Source organism: Alligator mississippiensis, chromosome 3 (genome assembly GCF_030867095.1).
Source record: "Alligator mississippiensis isolate rAllMis1 chromosome 3, rAllMis1, whole genome shotgun sequence".
Lineage (NCBI taxonomy): Eukaryota > Metazoa > Chordata > Crocodylia > Alligatoridae > Alligator > Alligator mississippiensis.
Genome location: NC_081826.1, coordinates 226,711,680 through 226,737,269, shown reverse-complemented (window position 1 = coordinate 226,737,269; position 25,590 = coordinate 226,711,680). Strand labels below are relative to the sequence as shown.

The following is a 25,590-nucleotide window of genomic DNA, read 5'->3' as shown; positions in this document are numbered from 1 at the left end:
CAAACGTATATCAAGCAATGACGAACGAAGCGCACCGAGAACGGACTATTGAGCCTGCAGGGCTTTACTACGTCAAAATTAACGATGACGGGGAGAGATTGACAGCTGATCAGACTGTCAATCTACTCTGGTGATGGACTCAGGTCTCTCCTCAGAGGTTTCTCCGGGGTTCTCCACCTGGGCGGAAGTTGCTAAACTATTTATAGACAGAGGTGTCTGACGGAGATACCCAATGATGAACCGTTATGTGGAATCTTTAATTTTCTGGCAAGCAGCAGTTCTTTGTGCTCTCAGGTTGCTATCAGGTTACAAGGTAGTGGGTTAGGTTTTCTGCCTGTTATGTATGAGGTTATGATGAGGGGCTTACGCTTGTTTCTTGACCAATTGCAGGGATTTATGGCAGGGCTATCCCCTTTCACCCTGACCAGTCTTAAGTTTCGTTTCTTGTTTGTGACGTGGGCGTAAATTATATACAGCTCTCCGCCAGGATTTTGTTTCAGGAGTTTCTAGCAAGGATTTTTTTTTTTAACCCTTAGTTGACTACTTGAATGGTATCTCTTGCTAGTGGCATGGGCACTGATTCACTGGGTTGTGACACCATTCTGATCTAATTTTGACCTGCCTGCACTCCTGTACAGAATCTGAGACCATGGCAGGAGGACACTAATCATGGGGAGTAGTTGCTCCCATACCTTTGAAAGTCTATGTACATCAAATGTATGCAACAGAAACATTTTCTTGTAAAATAAATAGAGATTGCCTTCCAGTTTGATGCAATATGCCTGACAAAGGGTATTTATACCCGAAAGCTTGCAAAGAAAATGTTTTCCAACTATTTGAGTTGGTCTAATAAAAGATATCAGATTTACCCAAAGAACCTTGTCTGCCTATGTCCTTATGCCAAAAGAGCTACAACCCATACCCATGCAAAATGCTGTTCATTATTATATTTTCCAAGTATTACTTGTAGTGTTTTTCCTGTACAGCAGCAGTTCTCAAACCTTTTTGGCTCAAGGAACAAGTTGGAAAAGGCCAGCTTTTCGTTTTGAACCAGTGTGCTACTACGGGCATTCCCCATGCTTCTGGGCTTTGCTGGCTCCCCCACCCCCTCTTTCTGCCACACTGTCAAGTGATTTTTAAACCTCGCTCAGAGGCAATGGGAGTTTTGGCTGCAGCCAGGACCAGAGATTTTGACTGGGCTGTGCCAATGTTCCTGCTTGGATGCGAGTCAGAGGTTTGTGGCTAGAGGGTCTTGCACCCCTGCCCAGGGTCTGACCAACTGCCATAGTTGGGGGCAGGAAGGAATTTGACCCCGCGGCCAGACTGGTACGACTGTGGGGACTTTACCTTCCTCTAGCAGGCTGCAGCCCTCTGCCTAGGCTCTCTTGAGCACATACTGACGTGCCACAGAAGCAGAACGCTGGCTGTCCAGGGGCCCCCCGCTTTACGCGGGGCCGGTGAGGGCATTGGGACTGTGTCAAGGCTGAGGGCAACCTAGCGCAGAGCTGAGGCGAAGCCTGCTCCTGCCTCGGCCTTACAAGGGCAGCGGTCCCCCAAGGCCCCAAGGGTCACGTGACTCAGAGCCACAAGCTCAGCAGCTGCGAGCGGCGCCTTGCGCCTCCAACTCCCCGCATCCCAGCACCCCCCGCGGCAGCTGCTCCTACTCCGCCCCGCCCGCTGCCTGGCGACGGCGCCGCAGCCGCCTGCCCCGAACACGTGCTGACGTCAGAGCGCTGCCGCGTGGCCCCGCCCCTGCCTCCGCTCCCGGCTGCTTTCACTTTTCGGCCCCGTTGCAGCCCCGCGGTAGGATGTCGCGGCCCAGCAGCGAGTCCCCGCGGCCTGCGCCGGGCGGTGGTGGCCGCGGCCGGGCCAAGGGGCTGCGGGACATCCGTGTGGACGAGGAGGTGAAGATCGCCGTGAACTTGGCCCTGGAGCGGTTCCGATACGGCGACCAGCGAGGTGCTGGCCTGGGACCTGGCCCCACCCCCTCCCCCTCAGGCGCTGCCCACCCCCCCCATATTTATTCACTTTCATATATATTCATTAATACATAAGGCGAGGCCTGTGTGTACCTGTAGACTGGAGCCGCAGTCTAGAGGGGTGGGCCAATGAGGCAGCAGCACATATCCCTGTAGAGTGTTAGTGGTTGTCAAGCAAGTTGGCAGGCTGGATCCGGCCCATGGGGGCTCCTTCCCACGTGCAGCCCTGTATTCAAGGCCCCCACCTGTATTCAAGCCTCCCCCCCAAGTCCTGATTGGTTCCACCCCGGGAAGCAGAGAAACTGAGGGGTTTGCTGGGCCTCCATGAGAAGGTGATACGGCCCCAGCACTTGTGACAAAGATGGTGCAGACCAAACTTCCCTCAGTTACAGCTTTGCAAAGCCAATAAGCTGTAAAAATATGATAAACGATTGCCTTAAGTAGTTGTGTCTGTAAAACTAATAACATAATTTGGCCTTACACTAAAGTTGCATTTCATGGGGAGAAGAAGTTTGTTGAAACAGGACATTCCTTTTCCATTGTTCTCTTGACTTGCCAGTGCTATTAAATATAAAATGTAGAAAAGTATTATTTTGGTCACTGAAGTTAGAAGAAAGAGGGTGGCTCTGTTGTGTTGTTGTCTCTGACTTTTTTTTTCTTCTTAGAAATGGAATTTCCCTCTTCTTTGACTAGTACGGAACGAGCTTTTATTCACCGACTGAGTCAGTCCCTTGGCCTCATCTCCAAAAGCAAAGGGTAAGCCGTTACCTGATTAGCTCTCTTAGTCATTAGATGTGAACATCTGCCTATCAGTTAGATGATATTGTATCATTTTGGTGCGTTTTATATCATAGCCAAGGATTACCATTCTTTTCCATGGGAAAATCCCTGAGGGTAGAGGCATTGATAAGAAAAAGAAACAGAAGTTCCTCGTGGGTCTCTCCTAGCATTAGTCCTCTTCTTTTTTTAAATGTTTGTATTCTTTAATTGTTGAAGGAATTGGAGATCCGCGTGGTTTTGGAAGATGTGTTCTCTCACTAGCTTGTGGTTTATATATGTACATAAAGGAAGGTTCTTTTGTTGTAGTAGTGGGGCTTATTCTGGTCTAATAGTAGCATCTTCCGCCCGCACTCCTGTATGGGATCCAGGACCTTGGTATGGGACAGCATCATGGAAAACATCAGTTCCCATATCTAGAAATTTGGAGAGCAGGGCCTTCAGAAAGGAGTTTGTTGTAGGTGCATTCATATCTAGGAGATGGATTTACCCCATTCTCTTTCCCCTCTCTGATGCCCTAAGAAGGGAAGAGGAGCTCGATGGACAGAGGGCCCCTTTTATGTTCAGATAAAATGATGAACTGCATATACTTCTAATAAGCATCTCAGTATTGCCAAGTCTTCAAGGTTTAAAAATATTAAGGCAGTAGAGCGGGGAAAAAAGACAAAAACTGGTATCTGCAAGGCACACAAATCCCTAGATGTTATTGACTTAAGAAATAGGAAGCAGTTTCAGAAATGTTTCCCCTGTACATAGTCTCTTCTTTCTAACACAGCTTCTAGACAGGGGCCATCCTTGTTCAAAACTCTGATCATAGTTTGTTCTCATCACTCCAAACTACTTTTACTGAACAGCAAAATCAGTATTTCAAAACAAGTTGTAATATCACTACTGATGACAATGGTATTATTGGGTTGCTACTGTGACTTATCAGCACTTGATATTAGGGTATCATGCCAGGAATGTTTTGTATCCTCATTCTACTTTCATTGTTGGCCTCGATTAAAATAAAAAGGAACCTTGTGCTAAACCAGTGATTCTCAGGCTTTTAAGGATGCTATGGGGTGCTGTGCAATATTCGTGCTGTGTTAGATGTACACATTTCTAACACATGATTCAAAGTGACCCAGGCATTTCAAATAGGGATCCATAATGTCCAAAATATTTTGACCTGTTGTGGTCTTTCTAAGTTCTTTGCAGCAGAAGAATTGCTCTTTTGTTTTTTCCATAGTTAAGAAATGAGTAAAAGCTAAGGTCTGGCCTTTGTGAAGAGTGCTTTGAGTCTAAAAAGCTTGAGGACCACTGTGCTAAAACTCTTTAGAAACAAATGACTGAGTTTTACTTCAGTGCTGAGTTGAACACAGAGAATGAAGTGGATATAATCATCCACAATTCTAGCAAATATGTGCTTCTGTAGGTTGGTTAATGGATTGTGCTGCCTAGAAGCAAAGCAACTAGAGCTGTAACATACTAAAATAAACACTCCGGGAGAACTATTGGGCTCCTGAGATAAGTTTTAAAGCAAAAGAAAAATAATATTTAGTGTTGAAGTAACTTTTGACTGTGGATGCTTTAGCAGTGCATTGTAAACTTTTTATTTCCAATTCCAGAGCGCAACATATGCTATCTGACTGAATATGCTGAAGATTTGAAGTCTCTTGCATATGGACTCAATGTGTTTTATTTATTTTTTTCTTATGACTGCTAAATCATGAAAACATAGAAGACTCTTAAACCTACTCAGACCCCTAGGTTTATGGGGACATTGTAACAGAAATCTAGTGTGTACGGTGGAGAAAAAAAAGGAAACTTTGGAATGTTAATACATTTAAGAATCAGAGTGCTTTCTTCTTAGAGAAACGAATAAATTGAGAGAGGTGCTCATAGCTGGAGGGATATTTTGGTAGCATGCTAACTTTATTTATTGCATTGATTTATAGTGCACCTGTAAATTAGAATTATAAAAATGTTTTGCTCTCTGCTTAGATTTCTTTGCTGTGCTTCATGCATTAATCACTGATTATTTTTAAGTTAATGTGCTTCTTTTATCCTTTTTATTGTGGTATTTGAGGTCTTATTCTGAAGTTTCTGGAGTTACCTTTTTTATTATAAATCATGGTAATACAGTCTCAAAAGGAATTATGCCTTATGCAAAATGTAATTTATTTACTTTTTTTTAGGAAAGGAGCAAACAGATACCTAACTGTAAGGAAAAAAGATGGTTCAGAATTGGCACATACAGTAATGACTTGCAGTTTGATTCCCAATACAAAACATGCTATTAGGAGTCTAATTCAGAGATTTCCTGTCACCAATAAAGAACGCACTGAACTTTTGCCAAAAACAGAACGAGGAAATGTGTTTGCTGTCGAAGCTGGTATGTACATCGTATACTGATATTGGGTATTGTATCCATGCAATTTAAAGAAAAAAAAAAGAAAAAATGATAAAAAAAACAGGCTTTTCATTTTCTGATTGCATGATTTTAGTGTTGATTTTTTCCCCCTATAAAATAAGTTTATTTTTGTATTATGTTTTATTATTCTACTGGTGGGAATGATCCCTGGCTTTAAGAGTTTACATCTAGATTTCTTAAATCTTCATCAAATGAAAATAGCAGCTAAAAAGACCCATTTAATGAATTTCCTTATTGTACCAGGTTACTAATTATTTAGCAGAATTATGAAGGTATCAGTACTGTAAAGGCTTTTTGCTGCTATATAATATTTAGCGTGTTGAATAACAAACATATCAATGGGTATGCTCTTTTTCATTTGGGATCAAAGTGTTGTTATGATTACCTTCAACCTTTCTGAAGATAGTATGTAATAGGTTAAGTCTGAAACTTAACATAGAATTCTGAGCCAAGGTATCATAATACTATAACAATCCTTTAAAACAGGTGTGTATAATTTGATGTCGCAAAACTCATGTGTTTTGGGGTAGAGTAAAATCTTAAAAGTAGGCATATATTATAACGAGATGACTGGCTTCTCTGCAGATTATGGAAATGTGAGTCTGCAAGAGGGGCTTAGGCTAGAACGGTGCGACAGCCAGGACAGCTTCTTCCTCTCGCTTGCCATCTCTCTTTAGCTGCCTACATACCTTATAGTTAAAAATAATATTTTCCCGGTGGGGCTGAATCTTATATCTTTACATTGCTTTTAGCCTCTCTTGACTTTGTGAGTAAGATTTTGGGAAAGTCAGTCTTCTTATTTCAAAATGCCTATTAAACAACAAAAATACTTCAACTAGGATTCTGGAAAATGTTCCGTTTCTGTGTAGATCCAGTAGAATCTTTGCAAGATTAGGTTTCCAACCTTCCTGTGAAGAAGATGGAGTGTGAAGTAACCGGGGATCTACAAACCTAAGCTAAGCAGCTGCATTGGACTGCTGAGGACCTCCAACTGTTTGCTGCAGCTTTTATGTCAAAGGGTCCTGTCCCTATGTGATGCATGGGACTGGAGATGAACTCCAAATTACTTCAGCATGCTCTCTGAAGTAAACGCCACAGCAAACAGCTCAGTGGCTCATTCTCATTTCAGCAACCTACTGCACACAAAGCAGGTTTCAAAACCACTGGGAAACAAATGATTCTGGTTCCACTATACCCTACATTAAACAAAATGAAACAACTGCATATTTCATTGTAGAGAGGTTTCTAAAATTAAGATTGATCAGTTTTGCATAGCAGAAAATTTAATTTGGAGCATTTTGGAGAATGTATGTGGTATCAACAGATTAGTGGTACTTGGTTATTAATTCTGTCTTCTCTTAGAGAATCGAGAAATGAGCAAGACAAGTGGGAGACTTAACAATGGCATCCCTCAGATTCCAGTGAAAAGGGGAGAATCTGAATTTGATTCCTTCAGGCAATCTCTACCAGTTTTTGAGAAACAGGAAGAAATTGTCAGAATTATTAAAGAAAATAAAGTTATTTTGATTGTGGGAGAAACTGGATCAGGAAAAACGACTCAGGTGGGTTTTATTGCAATTAAACCAAAATAACTTAATTATTTCTTTTAAAAATGATGTTATTCCTTAAAATATTTACTATATTTACCTGAATCCAAGGTGACTTTGAATTTAAGATGGACTCTGCCCCTTAATAATTAGAATCTATTTATAGAAAGTTACAAATGTGTTAAAAAATTTCCATGTATAGAATTTAACTGTTGAAGGGTTGCCTTACGTTTATTTTACTCCCCTACCCCAAAACCCTCCATACTGCTGCAGTGGGGAAAGCAGGGCAGGGAGGGCAGGCGGCCTGGACCCTGCCTGCCTTGGTGCCACCTGTCTCTGCCTGCCACTTGCCCTCCCACCACCACTTGCCACCCCTCCCTGCTTCCCCTCACTATTGCCACTGACCCTGTGTGGCAGTTCTGGCTCTGACCTGGGGCATGGAGCACGCAGTGGCTCTGGCCCTGGCCCTGGCTAGGTGGTGGTGGTGGTAGCAGCATTCCTAGCCCCAGCCAGGTGGCCAGCACTTGACATATGTTGTGTGTATGAATGAATGAAAGCTGACTCTTTTAGTACTCTTATCATACATTTTGTTTATTATAGTAAAAATGTATATTTTTTAGTCTAAAACAATCTGCACTTTCTTACAGATTCCTCAGTTCCTTCTTGATGATTGTTATAAAAATGGAATTCCATGTCGCATATTTTGCACTCAGCCAAGACGTTTGGCAGCAATTGCTGTAGCTGAAAGGGTTGCTGCAGAAAGAAGAGAAAAGATTGGCCAGACAATTGGTTATCAGATCAGATTAGAAAGCAGGTATGAATGAGGCTTCTTTAATAACATAACCAAAAATGATCAAGTTGTGCAAATGTATGTAACTTAAGAAAAAAGGGAAGTTCCTCAGAGCAGAGGCTTTCTTTCTGTTGTCTACAAGATGCATACACATCTGTGATGCAGCATAATACATGATCAGAGACGCACTAATGGTTGACTGTGGTTATATGAAGGTGTGATGTTCCATGTGATCAGACCCTTGGCAATATAGAAAACAGCCTTTTGTTTGTATGGACTAAGCTTCCACTTAATAAATTAATTTTCTATTAATAAGCTGTGGTATCTTTAGCTTCATCTGGAAATAACATCATAACTCACAGATACACTTTGTTTTGTTCTGTCACAAAATCCACTGTTTTCAGTGAAAGTAGCAATGTTTTTTGGTATTCTTTGTGTACAGCTAAATGGTTTGTGGGCTTTGCAGGTAAAAAGGAAGAAACAAAAGAGTAAACAAATGATGGGTTTGAGTGTCTGCCTTGATCTTTTTGTGTTTCAGTTTTATTTCATTTCTTTTTTAACTTGGCATTTGATTTATTGTTAGCTAATGTACAGGAGGTTTGTAGGCCTTCTGATAGGCATGTTTTTGAAGTGAAACTGGGTAGAATTGCCAGTGAAGAGCTGGGAATGGGTTTCTGGAGCCATGGGGAAGGTGGCATGCAGATAAGTAGGAAGAAAAAAGTCATGGTGCAAATTACTTGCGTAGCTTGAAGTGAAGGGGGGAAAGAAGAGAAGAGTAAAAGGACAAGGGAGGCAACTTAAGTAAGGTTTTGAAGGTAAGTACAAAGCCAAATAAAGGGATTTTAAAGGTGCTGAAAATCGTAGTTACAGAAAAGATGAAAGATTGAAATGCAGTAGCATTGTGTTGCTCTGAATTAGGGCAAGATGAATGTGAGAAGGGTCAGATGGGAGGGGTTGCAGTACTCGAGAGAGAGAGGAGAGTCAGTCCTTGTTGAGAAAAGTAGCAGGCTACCCTTTGAACATACTGCATAAGAAAAGCAGTTAGGATTTTAGAGACTGTTTGAATATGAAGGAAGAATGTGTGCGGGCTGGGGGCAATCCGGGCCCGTCTTTGTGCACGCGGGCTGTGGCCAGCAGCCCGGGCATGCGGGGTCGGAGAAGACCAGGGGCGAGCTAGAATTAGTCACGGATGCATAGTGGTTGATTTAAAGATTGTTTACTTACACCAAAGATGGTCGTGGTGTAGGCTGGACAGTTTCCAGGTTCAGCTCCGCTTAAATCCTCGTTAGAGGACTACGACAAATTCATTCTTTTCCCTGGAGTTGTTGAAGCTCCACGGGTTTGGTAGTTTCTCGTACAGGAAGGGATACGTTTAGGAATTTATCGGCGACGGGGGGAGGCTAGAGGCTGTTCAGGCCTCTATTGCCTTTTAAGAAATGCTTTGGGTCCGTGAGGATCCATAGCGCTTAGAGATCTTCACTCTCTCCCTCTCATTCTCTCTCCAACTGATTTCTCTCCAACTTGGGCGGAAGCCACCCAAGCTCTTTATACGGCTAGCAAGCCAATCGCTAGCCGTCACGTGGTGCATATATTAGAATCGGCCAATAATGTGGCACGAATCTTCATACAAATGGGGGGAACTCCTTGCACCGTGCATTTCTTAGATGCAAAAGATATGCACCATGCAAAGAAAGCTTCAAATTGGCGGGAAATTCTCTGTTGCACCGGGGTTCTCTTCTGCAGCAGAAAACTCCACCGTGCAAAGAAGCTGCAATTTAGCGGAAAAAATAATTTAGCAGTGCTGAAGCGCACACAAACAAAAAATCACAACTTTGGGTTGTGACAGAATGGAGGACAGATTGGAAGACTAATGCAATTTTCAACAGTGTCTGACAGCAGGAAACATTCCTTAGCAATGAGGAATTAATTTTAATCTTATTGAATATTACATAGTTAAGGGTCAATTTAGGAAGGGTCACTTATGAGCATCTGAATAGTGAGGTAAGTAGGGGGAAGGAGCTAAACTATTTCTCGACTGGCTTCTTTAGGGGATTTTGACCTTGAGAACTCTCTGAGTAACTATGTGGCTACCAAACCTGGTTAACCTGTATATTTGCTTTTGTTATTAAGCTTACCTGCCTGCGAAGCTGTACAAGTCAAAGCTCAAATTGACGGTGGAAGGAAGTGTAGGCAAACTTAGCTCTGCCTACTTGGAGCACTAGTACAGATGTTAAATACCGATGTTATGTGGGCTCTGAAATTAAAGTTGAAATTCTTGGAAAACAAGATGGAAGATGGGGGTGGGGCGGGGGGGGAACACGGGACGGACGGACACGACACACGACTGGCTCGTTTGGCAGTTTCCTGTGACCGGTCTATTTCAAGCACTGTCAATTGCAGATACTTTGGCTAAGCTTGCTGGCAAATTACTGAGCCTGTTTTTACAAACCAAATTACACTATAGATTTTTCAGAAAAGTAAACAACCACAGACTGGTATACTTTTATATTTTCAAATTCTGGTATAGGCCCTGACTCTGACATTGCTTTAAAGAGTACACCCATGTGATTCTAGAGAAGGAAAAGTTTTGTCAGGTCACACATACTTTGGGGATAAGTTTTAAATTAGTACAGCTGCCAGTGGTTCTATTAAGTATATGCCTAGAAAGGAACTGGGGTATAATTTTATTTCTGTTGATCAGCAATTAAAATATTTTGTGGAACATTTTTAGTAAGCCTAACAAAGATGGCATACAAATTTTAAATACTGTATAATTATAAAATTGGAAGGGACTGAAACATCTATTTTGTAACTTCCTAACAGGGTTTCTCCGAAGACACTATTAACATTTTGCACTAATGGTGTTTTACTTCGCACACTAATGGCAGGAGATAGCACGCTATCAACAGTGACACATGTTATTGTGGTAAGAACCCTTGCATATTTCACATGAGGAACAGCTGTTCTGTATCTTTGGTGACTATAAAATCGGGACTTGTTTTTTCTCTTGTTAGCTTGCTATTTATTATGTTGTTTATATTCATATTTGTTCATTAGAGTATAAATGAAAATTATGGTATTTGCTCCTTTGGGTGGCCTGTACAATAGCGCATGTGTGTGTGTGTGTGTGTGTGTGTGTAGGTTTCTCTGTATTAAAGGGCTGCCTGTCAAGGTAAGGAATCAGTTTTTTTAGTCTATTAAAATTGCTAAGATTACAGCTTTAAATTATTTGCAACATCTTTAGAACCAACTAGATTGGGTCTTAAAACATCTCATGGAAATACTGGAGGGTCAGTTTCATTCTTCTTGTTAAGACTTGCATTTACTTAGGCAAAGTACTGAGGGTCTTGGTCTTGCAAGTTTCATAATCACATGCAATCCTTAAGCATTTGAGTCTCTGAAGAGTCATGTATTTGCAGTAAAGTGTGTATTAGAGTGGCTGCATCAGGCTCAAAATACTAATCTTCCAAGGTACTAAGCATTTTAGTTAGTTCAGAGAATATTACCTAAGAGTCATGGCAGTTTTAGTAGATTATTTGCTTACACGAATAAAAAAAGTAGGAGAGCTGTATCAAGTCTTAAATCCAAGGTTTTGGTTTATTTACCTCCCTTATCTGGAGTGGGTTTTAGTAGAAGCAGCAGCAAAATTAATGGTCCAGGGTGGCAACTAGGGTCTCAGAATGCTGAGCATAGTGAAAAAGTACAGAAAGGTCCCTGTTCTAAAGAGTTTACCATCTAAACCAACATATGTAAATTGCTCTAACAAACAAGAGGCGGACAAGGTAACCACTATGCAACCATTTGTTCATATAAAAGGTAGCTATCTGTACAGCTCGATGCTTGAGTTACTTGACTTTGATTTAAAAAAAGAAAAAGCATAAGATAAATCTCCAGCCAGCTGCCTACAGCTAAGATCCCCTCTACCCATTGCAGGTATTGTTCAGTTAACTGAGACCAGTTACACGTGTAAAGTACTTATGCCAAAAAAAGGTCCAACTCACTATAAAGTTAGACAAAAATGTGTATTAAGTTTATAACTGGTGGCTATCTAGCTTTAAGTTGCATGTGTAGTAGGACCCCTTGCAGCTAGGAGCAAGACAGTCTCTCCTTTCACACCGTTACGTAAATGCTAAAGGGGTCCAAATATCATGTGTGAAAAGTACCATGGTGTGATTTGTTGTTGCAGTTAGGGTCCGTGCTGTTTAACCTTGAAAATGGCCTTTATTGAAAATGACATTGGGGGGTTTTCTGGATTGCCTAAATGACTTCTGGATCAGCTCAAGTATCAATTACTTTATTTTATTTTTTAATGTTGTAACATTTTTGTTTAGTTTTTAGTTTTTTTTGTGTTTGTTTTTTGTAATAGTCTGAAAATTCACTCAGAATCCAAAAATCAAGCTATTTTTGTCTTATGCTTCACTGTTCCGAATTGTGCTGTGACAGGGTAAGTTTTCTTAATGGCTGTGATTGTGGAGTAGTGATTTTTACATGTTTTCTTTTTCTGCTTGTTATAGGATGAATTACATGAGAGGGATAGATTTAGTGATTTCTTGTTAATAAAACTGAGAGACATATTGCAAAAACAAGCAAATTTGAAACTGATTCTATCTAGTGCTGCCCTAGATGTGAATCTGTTTATCAGATATTTTGGAAGTTGCCCGGTAATTCACAGTAAGTAGAGATTCATATATATAACTAATAAGTGATGCAGATTTAAGGCATTTTAACTTATCCTTAATTGATATCTTTCTTATGAAACTAACAAATAATTTTGAATAAGAGCCCCCTGCCCAACCCCCTCCACCCCCCAAAAAAAAACCAACAAAAAAACCTACTGAGTTAAGTTAATCCAAGTTAAAACTGTGCTTACACGCTGTCCTTAAAATGCTTTTTGCCACCATTTTGGAAAAGTGAACTCATATTACCAGGAGTGTTTCTACATTCTCTTTTCAGTCATTGTCAATACTTGTCCTCACTGTAGGTATACAAGTGCTTTGAGCACTGGAGCATTTGATACTTTTTGCTTTAGCTTTCCCAGTATCCACAGATCATGCTGTGGCCCTGCTTTTCCTCACCTTGTTCAGTAACGAGTTTCACATTCCAGGGAAATGGTCCATATATAGATCATTTGCTGCCTGGGCAAGAAAGCATATGGTCCACGATCCTCGCATATGCCCTTTGCTGCCCATGCATATTATTATGTGGGTACTCAGCAAAGTGAGACCAGGATCAGTCCTGATGATCATCCTGTTTCTTATATGGCCAGGTCATTTCTGGTATCAAGCCCTGCTCATCTCAGTAAAGGATCCCATAGATCTGCCTCTGGTCCCAGGCCTTTTCAACTAGGACAGAAGGATGGTGTTTCATATATATCATCACTTTCATATAACATAGGGATGTCCAACTTCAGAGTGGGGGTAACCACATGGGCCCCCTGGTACTTTTTGGCACACCATGTGGGGGCCGTTCTCAATGCAGAGGGGCCCCCTGAGCCATGGGCTACCCTGCCTCCAGGTGCCAAAGGAGGATGGGGAGCCCAGAGACCCTAGCAGTAGCTACTGAAACAGTAGAGGGAGTGTTACCAAATTAAGCCTTTAAATTGGACAGACTTGATTTAAGATACTTCAGAACTGGCCATCTAGTAAGATCACACACTAGTCCAGGCTAATTAGTTGTGTTTCTCTTTTTTTATTATATTTTTGAAGACCCACCATTCTAATATAATAAAATACTTAGTCTGTCTGTCTGTCCCTAACACTTCATTTGCACTCTGATCAGTTGTCTCTGTAGCCAATCACAATGCTGACTGAAACAACCAATCAGAGTGCTTTGCACAGACAGACACACATGGCAGAGTACCTCCATAAGGGTGGGGACTGAGGTGCCAGAATGTGGGGGGCAAAGCCATTGGCACTGGCCTCTTTTTTCCCCCTTCCCCCCATCGCCCTGCTCCTTGGAGGCAGATGGCGGGGATGAAGCGGGACTGAGGGGTCAGAGTGGGGGGGTGAAGCCAGCAGCCCTGCTGGCCCCCTGCCCCATCACCCCCCGACCCTGGTCCTTGGAGGTGGCGGTGGTGTGAGGTGCTGGCAGCCCAGCTCTGGCCTCACGCCCCACTCCGGCCTCACCACCACATCCAAGGGGTGGCCACACCCCCCTCTGCAGGCAGACGGGAGTGGGGGATGGGGAGAGTGGGGGATGGGGGGTGTGGGGCCCATGGGGCTGGAGGCGGAGCGGAGCCACCGCGGGGCACTGGGTGGCGGTGCTCTGCCCCCACCTGCCCCCCCGCCCTGTCATTCATGAGGGGCAATTTGCTAGTAAACCATATATCAATCATGTGTTGGTCATTGACAATGAGCTAATTTGCATAATTGGACACAACAAAAACAGTTTTTTCCATTTTCATAAAGCTGTAAAGAACAACTTCCTGCTCATGCATTGTTTCCAGTTACCTTTCCATAAAGTTGAAGACATTAACCAGGCAAAAGTACCCCCTGAAATTTATTAAAAATCTTACATACATTCTATTCCATTACTCCATATTATCTTTGACATAAGGAGCTTATTTCATTATAGCTTTTAACAGAAAAAGCTTTTGGTTCTTTAACAAGTCTTTGGAATGTTGTGAAAATTGTTTTCTTTTGCATGCTAGAACATTAATTAATTTTGTGCATTAAACGCATTAATCTTTGTTAGAGTAACTAGTGGAGAAAAAGCAAATAAATAAAATATTTATATTTTCAGTACAAGGAAGACCATTTGAAGTTAAGGAGATGTTTTTAGAAGACATTTTACGAAGTACTGGATATACAAATAAAGAAATGATGAAATACAAAAAAGAAAAACAACGAGGTTAGTAGACTCACTTATTTGTCAGGGGAAAAAGAAACAGGGTTGCAACTGTAGTTGAGTAGTAAAATGTGTTAAACATTTTTGTTAAGTAATTCTTAATGTATTTGTAAATGCTTGCATCTTCAGGCTCTAAGTGTTTCATGACCTTAAGTAATATTTATAAAAAAAAAGAAATGATCTGCTGTCTTTTATGTATGTACTTTATCTTTCTTCTGGTGAATTTTGTTGATTGGTATCTTTTTCTAATGGGGCAGCATTAAAACTTGTTGCCTTCTAGCTGTTCACAAGGTAGTATCAGAAGTTACATTAATGCTTACCTCTGGGAACAGATATGTATCATAGTGGCATTTGTTTACATTGCAGAGAATTGGTGACTGTTGTTATATTATTTTTGTTTGCTTTCTCCAATAAAGATATTATTTTAAGATTATTTAAAATAAATATTAACCAATTTAAAAAACTCTGCATTTAGCCTAAATAGACATGGGTGTCCTGCCAAGTAAAGGAAATTTTAGTTCCTTTCCTTTCAGTTAAAAAAAAAATTTGTACTAACTATTAGCAAAACATCCTAAATCCTAAGCATTGACTTGTATCAAAGTGTCATTTGTGCAGTATGCATTGTTCTTGTTGCTCAGCTTAGCTGTAGAACACTGATTGTTATTGATGTGGAACAACTCCCACATTTCTTAGGAGTATTTGCTATTGCATTTACTCCTCTAAGAAATGTGGGAGTTGTTCCACATCAACAATCAGTGTTATGGCTTCCACAATGGTGGCCATAGTGGCTTCCATAATGGTGGTCAGCCCAGAAACTAGTCTGTTCTTTTTGCTTGATTGTTTCAAAATATTTCTGCTTATATAGAAGAAATAAATACGGTCCAGTTCTGTAGTATTTACTTGAACTTCCCTTCTGTTTTAGTCTGTTGGGAGTGCTGAGCATTTGCAGGTTTAAGCCTTCTGTATTTGGTGGCTTTGTGCCTTGCTCTGTGAGGAGGCTTGCAGTTATGCATTTAGAAGCTCTTTATTGATCATTATAGTTCTGTTGAAGTATAGCTAATGTTTTAACCAATGGGTGATACAGACAAAACCTTAAAATTCATATTTTATAATTTCAGAGAGATGTATGGTAAATTTCCCATAACGTAACCCTTAACTTCTGTAAATGAAATTTCTAGATAATAGAATATAACTGTATTTATGTTTTATTGAAATCATAAATGTTTTAGAAGAGAAACAGCAAACAACCCTCACAGAATGGTATTCTGCTCAAGACAGTAGTAGTAAACCAGAGGCTCAAAGACAAAGATCTGTCCCGAGTGTAGCTGAAGAATATGACCTGTTGGATGATGGTGGTGACACAGTATTCAGTCAGCTGGTACGTTTTCCATGGTCTCAGACTTTGTTTCATATATACTGTGTGTTAATATGTTGTCTCTCATAGAAAAGTAATTTTGTTAATCATAGAAATCATGGAAGGGACCTCTGGTGGTCACCTAGTCCAGCCTCCTACCTGAGGCAGGATTATCCCTAATCAAACCATCCCACACAAGGCCTTATCTAATCTATTAGTAAAGCTACACAATCAAGCCTGTCACACATCTACAAGACATAGTTCTCTAACCTGTTACAGATAAAACAGGGAACAACAGTGGTTAGTGCCCTGCTGCTGCAAGGGTTGCAAAAGCAGGTTTGAGAGAGAAAGGCAGGGGGCTATGGCCCTCACTACAGAGGAAGGCAAAAACCTCCATAATCCGTACCAGTGTGACCATGGAATAATATTCTTTCCTGGCCCCAAATACAGCTATTAGTCTGACTCTTAGTGAAAGGGCAAGACCCTCTAGCCAGGAACCTTTGGGTTTTAGTCCAAGCAGGAGCATTGGCACACCCAAATGAAAATCTTCAGCCTTGGCTGCAGGCAACACCCAGTGCTCCTGGGAAGGCACATAAAAACCCCTGACGTGTTGCAACAAGAGGGGAAAAAATTCCTTCCTGGGCACATGTGACCAGGAAGCATGGAAACTACCCGTAGTAGAACATAGACATAGTTACTCCAGATCAGTGATTCTCAACCTGTTTAGACTCGAGACACCCCTTGGATAGATTCAGAAAAGGCCAGCTTTTTGTTTTCACTTGTTTTTTTGACTACAGATAAAAGAGCGATTTTTCTTTTGCAAAGAACTCAAAAAAGACCACAACAGGTCAGAATGTTTTTAATACTATGGATTCCTATTTGAAATATCTAAGTTTCATAGTTTCATAGTTGGTAGGGTTGGAAGGGACCTGAGCAGATCATCAAGTCTGACCCCCTGCCATGGGCAGGAAAGAATGCTGGGGTCAAATGACCCCAGCTAGGTGATTATCTAGCCTCCTTTTGAAGACCCCCAAGGTAGGAGTGAGCACCACTTCCTTTGGAAGTTGGTTCCAGATCCTAGCCACCCTGACTGTGAAGTAGTGCTTCCTGATGTCTAGCCTGAACCTATGCTCAGTCAACTTGAGGCCATTATTCCTAGTTACTCCTGGTAGTGTTCAGGGGAACAGAGACTCCCTTTCCCCGCTGGTCCCCCTGGTAAGTTTATAGATGGCCACTAGATACCCTTGCAGCCTTCTCTTTTGAAGGCTGAACAGGTTCAGGTCCCATAGCCTCTCCTCGTAGGGCCTGTCCTGCTGCCCCCTGACCATGCGAGTGGCCCTCCTTTGGAACCTCTTAATGGTGTCCACATCCCTCCTGAAGTGCGATGCCCAGAACTGGATGAAGTACTCCAACTGTGGCCTGGCCAATGTCGCGTAGAGGGGGAGGATCACCTCCTTGAACCAGCTCGTGTTGCATCTGTGGATGCATGACAAGGTGCGGTTAGCCTTACTGACCGTGTCTTCACATTGGCGGCCCATGTTCATCTTGGAATCAGTAATGACTCCAAGATCCGTTTCTGCCTCTGTGCTGACAAGAACGGAGTTCCCCAGCCTGTAGGTATGCTGCTGGTTCTTTCTCCCTAGGTGCAGTACCTTGCACTTGTCAGTATTGAATGCCATCATACTCTCATCTGCACACCCCTGTAACCTGCCTCCAGATCTAGTTGTAGCCTGTCTCTCCCTTCTGTCGTGCCCACCTCTCCCCACATCTTAGTGTCATCTGTGAATTTGAACAAGGTGCTTTTCACCCTCTCATCCAAGTCGCTGATGAAGATGTTAAACAGTGCAGGCCTGTGGACCGATCCCTGGGGGACCCCACTGCCCACATCCCTCCAGGTCGAAAAAGACCCGTCCACCACCACTCTCTGGGTGCAGCCCTCCAGCCAATTTGCGACCCATCTGACTGTGTAGGCATTGACGCCACAGTCGCCTAATTTTTTAATGAAAATGGGGTGAGAGACAGTGTCGAAGGCCTTCCTAAAGTCCAGAAAGACTACATCCACTAACACCTGCGTCTGAGGATTTTGTGACCTGGTTGTAGGAGGCAACCAAGTTGGTCTGACAGGACTGGCCCCTAATGAACCCATGTTGGTTGCCCCTAAGCATAATCTCCCCTGCTGGTCCCTTGCAGATGTGCTCCTGGATAATTTTCTCAAAGCGCTTCGCCAGGACTGAGGTAAGACTAATGGGCCTATAGTTTCTCGAGTCCTCCTTTCTTCCTTCCCTTTTTGAAAATGGGGACCACATTGGCCCTTTTCCAGTCCTCTGACACCTCGCCAGAGCACTATGAGTGCTCATAAAGCCATGCCAGGGGTCCCGCAATGATCTCTGCCAATTCCCTCAGCACCCTGGGGTGGAAATCTGGACCTGCTGATTTGAACATGTCCAGCCCCACCAGAAGTTCCCTAACTAGGTCCTCTTTGACCCTAGGCCTGATTGTGCCTCTCCTGAGTCCATCTGGAATCCCAGTGTGGGGATGTCCCGGTCCCCGTTAAGAAAAATGGAGGCAAAGAATTTGTTAAAGAGGTCAGCTTTATTGTCTGGTGCAACCACCAGATTGCCAAGCGTGTCCTGCAGGGGCCCTACGTTACCCAATGCTTTCTTTTTACTCCCTATGCATTTAAAAAAGGACTTCTTGTAATCTTTGATCCTGGTTGCTAGTCCTAGTTCTGTCTCCGCCTTAGCCTTCCTGACAGCACCCCTACGGTCTCGAGCAATGGAGGTATAATTCTCCTTGGTGATGGCCCGTACTTCCATCGGGGGTATGTCTCCTTTTTAGCTTTCAGACGTTCCTGAATGCCTTTGGTGAGCCATGGGGGCTTTTGTGCACTCTTGCCCACTTTGACTCGTGTTGGGACTGTCACCCTTTGGGCTCGGAGGATTGTCTCCTTAAGGAACGACCACTCATCTTGGACTCACAACTCCCCTACCCTCTGGGACCTTAGTGTCTCCCCAACTAATCTCTTTAACTCATTGAAATCAGCCCTCCTGAAGTCAAGGGCTTCTGCCTTGCTGCAGGCCTTTAACACTCTGCGCTGGATGGTGAATTCCAGTAGGCGATGATTGCTATTGCCCAGGTGGGTGAGAACCTGCAGTCCCCTCATGAGGTCGTTGCCTGTGGCCAGGACCAGGTCCAGCAAGGCATTTCCCCTGGTGGGACTGTGCACCTCCTGTGTTAGGTGGAGGTCTTGTATCTTGGCTAGGAACCTACGTGAGCGGTCAGACCTGGCTGACTGCTCCTCCTAGCAGATGTCCGGGTAGTTTAGGTCACCCATGATGACCACGTCCCTTGACCTAACTGCCTCTGCAAGTTAACCTTAGAATTCCTGGTCCAGCTGTTCCCCCTGGTTGGGTGGTCGATAGTATAGTAGTCACCCACTGTTAAGTCCCTTTCCCTCTGACCCCCTTGTATTTTAACCTAGAGCACTTCAGTCTGCCCCTCCTCTGACCCTATGCTGTTTGTTGAGGACATGTATTGCTCTTTGACGTAGAGCGCCACACCCCCCTCATTTCCTCCCTGTTCTATCCTGTCTGAACAGTCTGTAGCCCAGTCATGGGTTGAATCCCACCAGGTTTCAGTGAGCCCCACTATGTCCGGGTTTGTGTTAGCAAGCAGGAGGGCAAGTTCCTCCTGCTTGTTCCCCATACTACGAGCATTAGTGTTTAAGGACTTCTGTGGGTGCATGCCTCTCCCCCCTGATCCCACGACTATCCGGACCCCTGTAAGCTTAAGGTGTGAATCATTTGCCCACCTAACAGTGCAGACAGTGTGTCACTTCCTGCAGTGCCCTTGAAAGGGTCTCAAGGTACACACCCTGGTTAAAAATTATCATCCTAAATCATCTGTGGCCAATGCTTGTCCAGTTTCTTTTTGAAGACCCCAAGTGATGGAGAGTCCACAACTTTCTTAGGTAGTCTGTTTCACTGCCTCACTGTTCTATCAGTGAAGAAATTTTTCCTGACATTAATCTAACACTATTTTTGCTGTAGCTTCAAGCCATTTGTTCACATCTTTTCCTCTGCAGCAAGATGAAAAGGTGATCTCCCCCTTCTTTACATATTTGAAGCTGATATCCCTTCAGATATTTGAAGACTGCTGTCATGTCCCTTCTATAATCACCTTTTCCACAAGCAGAGAAAGTCTTTTTCCTTCAACTGCTCCTCTTATGGCTTGCTATCCAAGCCCTTTATGATTTTTTGTTGCCTCTCTGCAGCTCTGTATACCCCTGGATGCTTTGCAAGTTCTCACCTGCGTGGGGAAGGAGGAAATTATGTCTCAAAGCCTGCTAAGTGGGCTTTACTGTTCATCAGAGTTGTAGCAGTGCTGCTCTGTGCCTGAGGCAGTGCTGGATCCAGCAGCAGTGCAAGCAGCCATCACAGTGGCAAGGAATGCCTCATTCCTCCTGCCCCAGTTACGCTATTGGTGTCTGTTATATTGAGTATGTTAACTTCACCTAAGTTATTGAAAGAATATACTTAATGGAAATAATGCAGACAGCAGCTGTAAAATGTTAACATTTTAAGGCAGTCCTAACCAATCTATGCGCATACAAATCAATTTTTCTATTAATATTTTGTACTGTCCCTTGATTACCATCTTTTTTATTTACTTACATTATTGCTATCTAGGTAAATTGGAACTCCTTGGGACAGTATTCCTTTTAAACAAGGGTATTTTAGATGAATTGTGTTAGAGGCAGGTAGCATGGTGAATTGTGGAGTGTCACACTATTGGAATAATAATTATCTTTAGCATAGGTGTGGAAATAATATAAATTGTCAGAGGAACAACAGCTCTTAGAAAAGATTTGTATAGGTTATTTTTCAAATCTAATATCTTTACTTTTTTTTTAATTTTAGACTGAAAAAGATGTGAACTGTCTTGAACCTTGGTTAATAAAAGAAATGGATTCCTGTCTCTCTGACATATGGTTGCATAAAGATGTTGATGCCTTTGCTCAGGTGTTTCACCTTATTTTAACTGAAAATGTCAGTGGTAGGTCTTTTATTTTAGTAAGCTTGTTTTTCTTGAGATGTAATTTGCTGCATAGTTTTTAGAAAAGAAAAATTATGAAACAAGCAAAGAAATTCTATGGATTTAACATTACTAGTTTCTTAAATATTACCTTTAAATAAAAATACTTGTTGGAAAATTTTCACTTAAGATTTTCAGGAATGATGGATTGTGTTCTTATTAATTATCATCACAGTCTTGAAGTGTGCATATTTGTGTGGAACCAATTTATATAATACAGTGTTAAATTTATGAGGATTGACAGGGAGGAGGGAATGAATGTTTTACTTTGCATCCAAAATTTAATTTCTTCTTGTATTGGTAGAATTTTGCGAGGCTTCAAATAGAACATTTGGAGGAATCAGTAATGCTATTCAAATGTTTTTGCACAAACGCTCATTGGTTTTTCTTTTTTTTTTTCTTTTTCCTTACTAGTTGATTATAGGCACAGTGAAACCAGTGCAACTGCGCTAATGGTTGCTTCAGGGAGAGGCTTCTTGAGTCAAGTAGAGCAGCTAGTCAGTATGGGAGCAAATGTGCACTGCAAATCATCCAATGGCTGGTAAAAATTGTATTGGACTTTTTAAAAATACAGATTTCTGTTTACATGTTTTAAGTAGATAACTTACTTTTTTTAAAAGAAAAAATATTCTTGGTTCTAATATTAGTGAGTAATCTTAATAAACTAAAACCAATAATCCTTTTCTGTTTTACTTTCTCTTTTCTCCCTACATTTCAAATGTCAAAAGCTGCACTCGCTAGCACCACAACCGGAAGAGACTTGGGGGTCATGACTGACCACAAGATGAACATGAGCCACCAATGTAATGCCACAGCTGGCAAAGCAAATAAAACTTAGGCTTGCATCTATTGATGCATCTCAAACAAGACCCAAAAAGTCATTCTCCCACTTTGCTCAGCCTTGGTGAGGCCGCAGCTGGAGTAATGCATCCAATTCTGGGCTCCACACTTTAGAAAGGACATGGAGAAGCATGAGAGAGTTCAGAGGAGAGCCACGTACATGATTAGAGGTCAAGAGAACTGGCCTTATGATGAGAGGCTGAGAGGCATTGGACTCTTCAGCCTGGAGAAGCGAAGGCTCAGGGGTGACTTGGTAGCAGCCTGTAAGTATATAAGGGATGTGCATCAGGATCTGGAGGGGAACGTCTGTTCACCAGGGCACCCCAAGGGAAGACAAGGCCTTGTGGTCACAAACTCCTCCAAGACCGTTTTAGACTGGACATAAGGAAAAACTTCTTTACTGTCTGAGTCTCCAGAGGCTGGAATAGACTCCCCACAGAAGTGTTGCAAGAACCTACTCGGGATGCCTTTAAGAAATGGTTGGATGCTTATCTTGCTGGAGTGATCTGACCCCAGCTGACTTCCTGCCCCTTGGGCAGGGGGCTGGACCCAGTGATCTCACAAGGTCACTTCTAGCCCTGATGTCTGTCAAAACTATGCAATTTTCAAGACATTTATATGTAAATCTTTGCTTTTCAAATTTATTGTAAGACCATCTCATTTTCTTGTCAATGGCACTGATTAATAGATATTAAAGCAAATATAAAGACAATGGAAAGATTCCTAAGCTTCAGATCATCCCCTAAATGTTTTGCCATTCATGAGTGATGCATGAACGTGTCTGAGAAGAGTGTGTTTTCTATTCTTAAGGCCTTTTTTTCTTTTCAGAACTAACTTGTACTACAACCACTGTAAATAATAGACCTATTATGGAAAATATCAATTTTTCAAACTTCTGTGACTTTAAATGCATTCTATACTAGTTTAGAAATGTTAACTTAAAATCCATAGTAGATCATTGTAAAATAAAGAAAGAGGCAAGAATTGGAGTGTGGTGGGGGCTGTTGCTATGGTGATTATGTTAAAAAAACTTGCAAAAGAGTTTTGTTTTAGTCAGTTGGAGAGGGGGCAGGGACCAATAACATTAGCTTTATAAGGACATCATGAACATAATTTCTGGGAAAACTTTTAAGTTAAAAATGCAAACCTTTATACATATGAATGTATTAGTTCAGAGGGAGTGCTACATGTGTGTCACTTCGGAACTCTTAAACGTTCTATATAAACAATGGTGAAGGAAAAGTACTAAGTGTTACTCAGTATTTTATGTAGTTTTTTCAAGTGAAATAAAGTGAAATAGTTGTTTTTTTACCCAACTTAATTGTACACTCTCCTGCATGAAACTGACATTTTTACTTGGGAAAGTATTACTGTATTTACCTGAATAGAAGATGACTCCGCCCAATAACTAGGTTCTATATATGGAAAATGTATACATTTGATATAATATTCCAGGTATAGAATCTGACAGTTTGCCTTGAATATGTCCCTCTTTCACTGCTACAGCAGTGGAAATAAATTGGTGCAGGATGGTTAGGTGTCTTTTCCTTTGTCTCCCCTTCTCCCCTCCCAGCTTTTACCTCCTGTAGGCCCCTTACCACCCTTCCTGACTGTAAGACCCCGCTTTCCCTGAGCACATGGAAGTGAGGGGCAAATCTGAAGACACTAACTTTGAAATAAATTACCTGCAGTAATTTGCATATAGTACCCCTAGGCTTAGTTCATCCAGAATCGATGCATTTTACCTCTTTTGAGACTGCTTCAAGTTTTAGCACAGGTACTCCATAAATTCACTTTTAAGCAGCACTTTTGTACCAAAGCGAAAAGGCTTATGATACACCACATAGCTCATTGAGCTGGGCCCCAGGAGAGTCAAGTGTTTCAAGCCATGGTGGTCCCACAGCTCAGCACTGCTCAGTAGGTGTGTGTTCTCCAGATACCACCTCCACCCTCCCCACCCAAAAGAACCGTGTGCTAATTTGCTTCCCACTCATAACTGGAACAGGGTGTTCTTGTCATGAGTTCTGGGATCTGCAAAAAATTATTTGTGGGTGAGGTGTAGGACAGCCTGATCTGCTATCTCATGTAGGTGGCATGCTAATCATTGGTGATAGGCTGAGAGAGGATTTGACAGAGGGATTCTGGGTGAACTGTTTGGGGCCCTGTTTGGTGATGTTTGCCAGACATTTAAAGCTCATGAAGAAACACGACAGGAATCACTGGAAATGAGCAAGTAAGGTGCAACTCAGCTGCAGGAGTGAAGAGGAAGTCCAAATATCAATGTAGTGGTTCACTGCCTTGAAAATGAGTCAGTGTTGAGGGGGACTGCATTCAGTGGGCACTACCATGTATCTTATTCAGATGGGCTGCATTAACTTATCTTTGTGGTAGTTTCTCAGCCTTTTGTGGGCTAAGATCAGGTATAGTCACTGCACTGGTCTAAGCCAAAATGCATTTAAAATGGTACTGTGTAGTGGAGGGTGCACCCCTATCCAGATGTGGACAGGACACCCTATGAGAGCCTCATAGTTTCCCACTGGCCAGCTTCCAGTGGGAGGATCTTGGCTATACACCACCTTTATGGATGGGTTGCTCCTGCGGCCATATGGCTGAGGGCAAGAAAAACTTGGGGGCATCCGAACCCCAAGCCTCTGGGCTTGGGCCTGCATGTAGGATGCCTGCCAAAGGATTTGGAAGTATCTGAAGTCCCAAGCTGAAAAGTCTGGGGTGGAGGATACTTGCCAGTAGCAGGGCCACATATGGTTTTTGAACAATTTAAATGGATTTGGAACTGATCTGGCTAATTTGACCTGGAACACGAAAATTTTTCCAAAATATAAAAAAAATATGATGGGTTCCCACCAGCATCTCTGTCTTTTGGCTAAGTTCAAGCACTTTTGGCACCAAGGGGGAGGGTATCAGGGCTGGCTCTCGCCCTCCTAGTACTGGTTTGGTGTTGCAGTACCTCCAAGCCTGGGGCTGGTTCTCTGTGGTGGGATCACCTGTTTGTTTGTTTTTTTTCCCTAAGGGCTTAAAAAAAAAAAAAAAAAAAAAAGGTGGGGGGGAGTGTCCCATGAGCATGTTTGCCCAGTGTGGACCATGTGTTTATAGTTATGCTCTGTGTTGGCTGTATTTAATCAGCTTCATAATTGGTTTGCATTGCTGAGCACAAGCTGTTTTTGGCAGCAGTGTAATGCTAGACAGTGTAGCTTTTTCCCTTGCTGATTGGAAGGGAAAAAAACCTCCTCTTGTATTTGAGTAAATATGATATGTACTGGGTGCATCCATTGTACACATATTCATTATTGTGCTAGTTTATATACTTGCAAATGTGAAACAGCTACACAGTATTTATGAAACCTGTGAGACACTAGAAATGGAGGGGAAAATGGTATACTTAAATCAGTAATTAAGAACATACAAAAGTATGGTGGCGCATGTAGTTCTAAATGAGAGATAGTAAAAAAACTGTCTTTATTTCAGGATGGCTTTGGATTGGGCTAAGCACTTTGGACAGACTGAGGTGGTTGACCTTCTGGAATCCTATAGGTAAAGTATCTCTGTTTTGCTAAAACAGGTATTTAACATGGTGAATGTCCGTGTTATTTCTTAGTAAAGTTTTAATGAGTATACTTTTTGGTTTTCTGTCTTTAAAAATCTAGCTTAAAACTTTTGGGTTCTCACTTTTTAAAAACAGACTTCCTAAAATAAAAGTAGGAAGTTAACATAATTGAAATCAAACATTTCTCCGTGTTCTTGATCATACCCACTACTTTATCAGTGAATGAGTCAACTCCTTGTAGAGGCCAGGACTGATTCTAGCACTTTGATAAGGAACCCTGAAACTGCAAGCCATTCAATGCTTTCTTTTTCTACCGAAACAGCAGGATAACTTGGTCAGGTTCTCCTAATACTGTTTAAAATCTCAATTGATGTCCCTTCCCTTC

The 25,590-nt window shown here is 42.1% G+C and overlaps 1 protein-coding gene across 3 annotated transcripts in view; it reads left to right on the top strand.

Annotated features, from left to right (window-relative positions):
* Positions 1 to 1,748: 1,748 nt before the first annotated feature.
* The window catches only part of YTHDC2 (YTH N6-methyladenosine RNA binding protein C2), a 56,915-nt gene continuing 33,073 nt past the window's right edge, over positions 1,749 to 25,590 (top strand). Inside the window, exons 1-12 of one of the 3 annotated variants that reach the window (XM_006258928.4) lie at positions 1,749 to 1,959; positions 2,645 to 2,735; positions 4,937 to 5,133; positions 6,535 to 6,734; positions 7,367 to 7,533; positions 10,333 to 10,435; positions 12,024 to 12,180; positions 14,251 to 14,358; positions 15,585 to 15,733; positions 20,629 to 20,764; positions 21,218 to 21,344; positions 25,127 to 25,192. In XM_006258928.4, the coding sequence (XP_006258990.1) occupies positions 1,809 to 1,959; positions 2,645 to 2,735; positions 4,937 to 5,133; positions 6,535 to 6,734; positions 7,367 to 7,533; positions 10,333 to 10,435; positions 12,024 to 12,180; positions 14,251 to 14,358; positions 15,585 to 15,733; positions 20,629 to 20,764; positions 21,218 to 21,344; positions 25,127 to 25,192 (1,652 nt within the window). In that variant the 5' untranslated portion in view covers positions 1,749 to 1,808. Of the gene's footprint in view, positions 1,960 to 2,644; positions 2,736 to 4,936; positions 5,134 to 6,534; positions 6,735 to 7,366; positions 7,534 to 10,332; positions 10,436 to 12,023; positions 12,181 to 14,250; positions 14,359 to 15,584; positions 15,734 to 20,628; positions 20,765 to 21,217; positions 21,345 to 25,126; positions 25,193 to 25,590 lie in introns of those variants that run through there. The other 2 variants (XM_019484495.2, XM_019484498.2) reach the window with 2 other exon arrangements.